The sequence below is a fragment of the Aethalodelphis obliquidens genome, unplaced genomic scaffold, assembly GCF_003676395.1.
Source record: "Aethalodelphis obliquidens isolate GAN/ISIS:26980383/991018 unplaced genomic scaffold, ASM367639v1 scaffold4, whole genome shotgun sequence".
Taxonomy (NCBI): Eukaryota; Metazoa; Chordata; class Mammalia; order Artiodactyla; family Delphinidae; genus Aethalodelphis; species Aethalodelphis obliquidens.
In genome coordinates this window covers 16857170-16865334 of record NW_020837948.1, presented here as the reverse complement: position 1 = coordinate 16865334, position 8165 = coordinate 16857170, and the positions used below count along the sequence as shown (strand labels likewise).

Genomic DNA, 8165 nt, shown 5'->3' with positions numbered 1-8165 from the left:
AAACCGGGCACAAATGCAATACGGCGAAGGACCATGGCTGCTCCCTAGGGAGCCTCCTGGGGAGCCTGGAGGAGCTGTGCTTACTGCTTCTGGAGAGCCAAGCTGGTGACATTCAAAGGGAGGAAGTGTGCTCAAAGGCAGCCCTTGCACCCAGTGACTTCTCTCACTTTGTTTGTCTAAATATAAATGTGCTTTTTGGTTATAAAACAGCTAACCGTTTTGCTTTTCTTTTGTGCTTCTGTCGGGTCCAGGACTTTATAAGGATTTGACCTTACTCAAAATGAGCAAAGAAGAATGATGGAAGCCCCTGAATACCTTGATTTGGATGAAATTGACTTCAGTGATGACATCTCTGTAAGTATTGCTACTTGCAAGCAATGCTTTCAGGAGATTCTGCCTTCATCTATATGGGCTCCTTTCTCTGTTGTAGTCTGTATATCCTAAACTCTTCCAACCACGTTTAGAAATTGACAGCAAAAATCCTGCCGTGGCAGACAAAGTGGGAGTGATTCCCACTTAATTTTGTGTGAGCTTGGGTGAGAAAGCCATTTAACCTCACTGGGCCTCCCCTTCCTAATCTGTTTCATTGTTGTCAAAATTATTCATTGAGTAAATTTATAAAGTGCCTGCATATGGTAGGCACCTTCGTAAATTTACTTATGTACATAATTAACCTTATCGACGTTAATCTCTTTTATATGACTGGCGGTGCCACAGCCAGCATGCTGTAGCGTTCACAAGGACACAGGCTGAAGGATGGCCAAGTTATTAATTTATGAACAATAAGAGCTTCCAGTCACTGGAGCTTTCAAAACACAGGTTGGACACCTGTGGGTGGGAATACTGAGGAAGAGTCATGTGTTGATAAAGGACAGGACGGGCCGACCACTGAGGCCCTGCTTAATACTGTAATGCTGTGAGCTGATGAGCTTCTTAGTTCCCACAACACTCACAGACTTCCTGCTGCCTCCAGCCTACCTCCTGGCAGCTATGAGTGGATGGTCTGCCTGCCCTTTGCTCAGAGCTGCTTTTGACTTACCCTGGGCCACGTGATCTCTTCTGCCAAAGGCCAACCAGCAAACCTACTGGCCTCTCAAACCCTAGCCCAATTGCGCTGACTCACAAGACTATGTGATGAGAAGTTTGCTGTTTCTGAACTAGCTATGTAACTTTTCTTCCCAGGACCTCCAAGGGTACACTTTCTGACCTTACTTTCCATTGATTTCTCAGTTTTTGGTCACCGCTGGCAATTGTCTCAAAAATATAAGCTTTAAGGCGCCTCTGGCAGCAGTGTTATTCTTCTAATTTACTCCTTACCTTGAAGTAAAATATGCATACTCTATGCAAGAATTGGATTCCTGGGATGCGTTTGAAGAATCACCTATTTAATGGATGAATCTTCCTACCTTTCCCTATTTGTGAATTCAGCCTTTCCCTCCTTCAGCTTCCAGACAACCTTTATTAGTCCTCATTAAGGCTAATGTGAAGTGAGTGTCATTAAGACTAATGTGAAATGAGTGGTATCTCTCTCTCTCTCTCTCTCTCTCTCTCTCTCTCTCACTCTCACTCCCTTTTTAAATCACTGTGCTTGACTTAAATGTGGATCAGAGCATGGTTCTTTTATAACCACTCCCCTCCAGGTATTTTGAGCTGGCTGGGGAAAAGCAAGAAAAGTGAATGATGATGTGAGAGGTGGGGGTAGGGTGGAATGTGTTTCAGAAAGGGGCATATGTTATGATTATCAATTCAGGCTAGCTCTGTGAGCCTTGATAATGAAGTTGCATTTTAAGAGCATAGGCTGTGAAGGCACCAGTCCGGGCTCCAGCCTCGTTCTGACCTTTGCTGGCTGGAACACAGTAACTTCGTCTCTCTAAGATACCCACCTCATTTTTAAGATTGTTTTGAGGATTGAGTGAAATAATAATATATGGAAAGCACTTATCTTGGCACACAGTAAGTTGCTCTTAAAAATGGTAGCTTTTGTTATTATTTCAATGAATACTACAATAATATTTATATGACCAATGGTGAAGGAAGAACTCCAGGGGAAAGACCAGGCATCACGTCAAGACTTTCAAAACACACAATAGAGCAGTTATATTTACAGAAGAGTCATCTGGCAGCAGCCCTTAATTTAGATGAATTAGGAATCTCCACTTGCAAGATAATAAAATATGTTATGCAATAACCAAAGCTGTTTAGCAAATTGGGATTCAAAATTATGCAATACTTGAGCTTCTATAACCTGACCACTCAAACATAAGTAAAGATCTCCATCTGTAATTGTGTAACTGCACTCAAACGTCCCCCCTTTAAATAGATTCCTATTGTTTGTATCTTTAACCTGCATTTAAACTGAAATCAGAAAGGAAAAAAAAATGAAATTGCATAGAATTGTTAAAATAATGATAATGGTTAACATTGAGCTCTTCCCAGGGGATAGGCGTTATCTTATTTAATCCTCACAACAATCCTGTGAAGTAGGGAATATTATTATCTTCCTTTTACAGATGAGGAAACTGAGGTGTGGAGATGTTACATAACTTGTCCGGGCTCACCCACCTACTCAGAAGCACTGTCTTTGGAATATCAACTTTTAGCCCCAGTACTTGGGTTGGCTTTACCCATCGCTGGGGAACATTTGGCAATACCTGGAGACATTTTTGATCGTCATACCTGGGGAGGTATTCCTGGCCTCTGGTGGGTAGAGAGCAGGGATGCGTCTAAACATCCTGCAATGCCCAAGAAAATCCCCTACAGCGAAGAATTATCGGGCCTAAAATGTGGGCAGTACTGAGGATGAGCAATCCTGGTCTATTTTAATCCACTTAAAACTAAAGAAACTCTACTTTACCTGGCAACCTCTGTAACATGGTAGATTATTTTATAATAGTTCCACTTCATCCAGATCCAACACCTTAAATGTGCCAGAATCGTATTGCTCTATATAATGTCTTCATGGGAAAAGCAGTAGGGATAACCTCTGAAATATTGAAATGATTGGTCTCAGCCTGTTTAGGTGACCTAGGAACAATAAATTTACAACTGTTTTCGGGGCTAAACGGAGACAATTCAGATGATAACACGGGGGAAAAAAAAAAACCCATGCCATTATGTGTTCAGTTTTGCTAATTCACTGGCATAACAAGAAATGTAGTCTCCCATAAACATGCCTGTATTGTTAGGATTTTGTAAACCTCCTTTTCTGACAGCCCTTAAGCTTCTTTCCTGGTTTAGTGGCAGGAAGGGGGAAGGAAGATGCACAATACATTTGAACAAGATGTTTACAAAAAAGATGCCCGAGTTTAAAACTCCTCTTCTTACTCTCCAGCGATAGCCTTTTTACATATTACAGGGTTTCCGTTTCATGATTTTCCCCTCTGGTTGTGAGCCTGGCTCTTGTTTTAATTTAAACACAAGCTGTATATTGGTACAGAAAACAGCTAGAACTGTTTTTTTTTTTGCCTTTACCTAATGAAACAAAACACAGAAGGCAATCAAATTATTTTGAAGTTTCCCAGACTCAAAAATAATGCTCATCTTTTGCAAAATGCAGAGTTTAAACTATACATTCTTGTAACCCTGCCATCTAAAAGGGCAGAACATTGTGCAATAACTGAGGATCAGTGAAGGAGAGATGACAACACACATAAACATACGAGTTCAAAGTTGGGCTTTTCTGTCACTGCAAATGTATTTACAGATTTCCTTCTTTATTCCTATGGAAGCCATCTCTTTCTGTCTTAAAAAAGAGAAATGCTCTGGAATATTATTTTAACATAGGGTTCTTAGTAGACATTTTTCTAATTTATTTATTTATTTATATTTATTTTTGGCTGCGTTGGGTCTTCATTGCTGCACTAACTAGAGAAAGCCTGCAAGCTTTCTCGCAGCAAGCAGGGGCTACTCTTCGTTGTGGAGCGTGGGCTCTAGGCACGCGGGCTTCAGTAGTTGTGGCTCGCGGAGTCTAGAGCACAGGCTCAGTAGTAGTGGCGCATGGGCTTAGTTGCTCTGCGGCACGTGGTATCTTCCTGGACCAAGGCTCGAACCCGTGTCCCCTGCATTGGCAGGCAGATTCTTAACCACTGTACCACCAGGGAAGTGTCCCCCGTGATGTATTTATTTTATGAAGAGAGGCCAATTTGCTGTCCTCAAAAATAGGATTATACGCAGGACTGAATAAAGCAGAGGCAAACCACAGATCCACTGCAGCGCTCCACTCGTGAGCCATCAAATGTTGGCCATGCCATGCACCGACTGAACTCTTTAAACACTGGTCCTGTTTAAGCCTCACATCAAGTCTGCGAGGCAAGCCCTATTTTTATCCCCTGTTTGGCCGATGAAGAAATGAGGCTTAGAGAGAGAGTCTGACTTTCACAAGGTTACAGGTAGGTAAGTGGCCGGGCCAGGATTTTGATACAGAACTGTTTGACTGTGTTACTCTTTCTCTTCTGAGCAACTTGGTTGAGTAGAATCATCTCTGGACCAGTCATCTCACCCATCACTATCCCCAACTGTCATTGAAGCAATTGCAAAGTGCTTTTTGGAAGTAAGGGAGTTGGTATATAGTGTAAATAAATAAAATGAAAACAAAGTAGGAGAACTTAAGCAAGTCTCTTAATTTTATTGTTCCTCAACTTTTCCATCTGTAAAACGATAATACTCCATCTCTACCTAGCATCCTGGATTTTATGGAGAAGGTATGAAAATTTGTATATGTGTACATATGTAAACACACACACCCATAGTTATATACAGACACAAATACATGTATATGCGCATCTGTATACAAATACCTACATGTACATATAAACATGTACAGGTAAATAGACACACACACATATGTGCACACACACATAAATAGAATTAAGTGCAATGCTGTATTCCTCAGCACAGGAAATTTTGTTGCCTTTCTGTGTCACCATGACTGCGGCTTTGGTGAAAGTTGACATTTTTGGAAATTGCATAGCCTATGTTTTGTGCAAATCAAATGAGATCAAGATAAATAAGTGTCCTTCCGCTTTATTATCCCCTTTGACCCAAGCCCTTGCAACCTAGAGTAATAGCACAGACTTATGTGGATTCATTTTCCTAAGGTGCTTAAATCACTGGTAGAAAAATAACTTCTTACAGCAAATAAATCTCACTCTCAGTGAGTTACATTTTCCCATCCCACAGACGGGGCATCTCTTGCACTAAAATACCTGACCCCCTCTGTTTTGTGTGCACTACCTTTTGCTCAAGTCATTCCACTAACACTTCCCAGATTTCATTACATTCTGACCGAGAGCTGCTTCACAGCAGTGGGAGACCTTGAGAAAGGGTGTGTAGGGCTTATCACAGTGGACTTAGATGCTGAGTTAGGGAGGGTAAAGAATACAGCTTTTGTTCCAATCTTAGGTGTGAAAAAGACTAGAAGGATATTCAAGGTGCAGAGAACCTGGCTTGCCCCTCCTCTCTAGCAAGGGATCGGTATAAGATCCTATTATCCTTTCCTCTTTGCTTCCTAGAATGTGACCAAGACGTTTAGGTGGCCTCTGACTGCCTCCATCCCTTCTTCGCTTCATCCCCGTCAATCAGCCCTGCCCTTCCAAGCCATCACCGTGCTTACTTTAAACTGACTTATATTTAAACTTTTCTTAGTGCTTCTCAGTAGGATCTGGTTTCATCAGCTTTTCAAAATGACCCAACATTTTTCAGTATTCTTTTTGCAATATCTCGTATTCAAGTCTCAGTTACCTCTCATTGGTCCCCTCTCCAGCCTCCCCACTATCCAAAACCTCACACTTGTTCTAATATTATATATGTGTTACCATTTTCTTAATAGCTGCCAGGAAAAGAATTAGGAATAATCTAATCCAGGCAAAATGAATTGTAAATTCATGTCCCATAACTACTCTTAGAGGCCAGGTCTAGAACCCAGGTCCTCAGACTCCGAATCTTGGACCTGACTGATATCTCTACCTGAGGTGGTAGAGAGCAACCTTATGGATAGAGTGATTTCCAAGAAGAATGAGCAGCTGCCAGATTTTTTAATTTGCTCTTCTCTCACTTTGCAGATAGCCCTGAACGTTCTCATCTTGCCCAATAGTCATGGCATTTATTAGATTGACTATGCAGTTTATTTATACAAACTATTTACCATTTATGAACAACTAGATTTTATGTCAGTCTACTCAACAGGCATGTATCCAACATTTACAGTGCACCAGGCATGGTTCTAGGCTTGGCGTGAATGACACAGACTTGTTCTGTGCTCTCACAGAGTTTACAATACCCTATGATAACAATTGAGCACATTATGAAATGCCAGATTAACTTAATAGTAGGTTACATTTAATCACAATATCAAACTCCATTCTTGACAGTCAGTCTTTATATTTTGGTAGTGATTAATTATTGGCTCACATTTAAAACCAGGCAATCATTGAGGTCAAACAAGATGTAAAGCCAGCATCTATCTGCCTTACTGTGAGATAACTTTCTTTTCTAAGTCTTTTGTAATTTTTGCCTCAATAGTTACCATTATTTTGGCTTCATTTCTAAGTGCTCATTTTTGATACTTTTTAATTAAATGATAATAGTAACTAACATTTATTGAACACATACTGTGCATCAGACACTATTCCTGATGTTTTACATTATTAGCTGAAACTCTTCACAGCCACATTCTGATGTAGATACCATGAGTACCTGTTTACAGATGAAGAAACTGATGATAGACAGAGATGGAGTAACTAAGTTTAATTAGCTAGAAAATGGTGAAGCCAGGCTATAACGTGCAGTCTAGCTCTGGAATCCGTGTATGTAACCAAGGTGTTGAAAATGACTTCTGCCCAGTCCCTTGGTCAGCTGTGGCCACCCTCATTCACCCCCGTCTTTTCCCATCCATGACCACTTCTCACAGCAGGTGAGGATCATTCAGTACTATGCTCTCATCACCTTCACCAATGTGGATCTTAATCTTTTGGCTGACTACACATATTACAATATGTGTAGCATTACGGTAGAGTCATTCCTGGCATACTCTTAATATGGTCAGAACGAATTACTGAATTTTCCCAAATACCAACCACAAGCAATGTTTTAGCATAAAAGAATTTGATGATTATTAATTTTTTAAGTACCTCTTGGAACATAGGATAAAAACAAGGGACAAGAGCAAAAATCAAATGCATTTGAAAAGAGAATTATTCACAATAATTTTCTTTAATAGAGCCTGAATGGTGGAAAGAAATATATTTAAATCAGACTGGGATACTTATATGAACATGTAGATCACCAGTATCTGTACTATGTAGAGGTGGCAGTTGAAACTGTGGGAGTCTGTAAGGTCACCTGTGAAACATGGAATGTGGAAAGGGAAGAATGTTCCAAGGAAGGAACTGTGCAGATGTATGTCCTATGAGATGAGAGGAAAAAGAGGCTTCTACAAGAGACTGGAAAGGAGTTTTCAAAGATACAGGAAGAAAACTAAGGGAGATTAAAAAGAGGGGGAGGGATGATTTAAAGAATTTTAAAAAGGAAGTGGTCCAGAGTGGGAGATAGGTCATTAGAAAGAGAAGGGTTTGAAAAGTGCCACTGGATTTTCCAGTTAAAACTCTTTGGTGGCCATAAGAAGAGCAGTGCCTGTGGGTGATAGCACAGATGGCGGGTCGTCGTGGCTGGAGGAGTGAATGCAGAGGTGAGGAAGTGGAGACAAGAACCAAGGCAGGGGCTTCCCTGGTGGCGCAGTGGTTGAGAGTCCACCTGCCGATGCAGGAGACGCGGGTTCATGCCCCGGTCTGGGAAGGTCCCACATGCCGCTGAGCCTGCGCGTCCGGAGCCTGTGCTCCACAACGGGAGAGGCCACAGCAGTGAGAGGCCCGCGTACCGCCAAAAAAAAAAAAAAAGAACCAAGGCAGTTCTTTCAAAACAGATGGCTGTGAACCCAGGAGCAGGAAACTCCACCCACGGCCAACTGAGGAGGCAGCATGTCTTGAGGTGGCAGGGGTGCTTCTTTAATTTTATGGGATCAGAGGAGAGAGCTGAAGTTGAGAGAGTAGCTGAAGAGAAGAAAAGGGCAGAGCCTGAGTCTGAGATGGGAGAGGAGGGGATCTGAGCACAAGCTGCGAGCTAGCGTGATGAAGGCGTGCCCTGTGAGTAACCACATCCTCAGAGAAGGG

At 41.7% G+C, this 8165-nt stretch overlaps 1 protein-coding gene across 1 annotated transcript in view; it reads left to right on the top strand.

The window, feature by feature from the left end:
* Positions 1–250: 250 nt before the first annotated feature.
* Positions 251–8165, top strand: part of SNCAIP (synuclein alpha interacting protein) — a 74620-nt gene continuing 66705 nt past the window's right edge. Inside the window, exon 1 of the mRNA XM_027099334.1 lies at positions 251–354. Coding sequence (XP_026955135.1) covers positions 295–354 — 60 coding nt within the window. The 5' untranslated portion in view covers positions 251–294. The remainder of the gene's footprint in view (positions 355–8165) is intronic.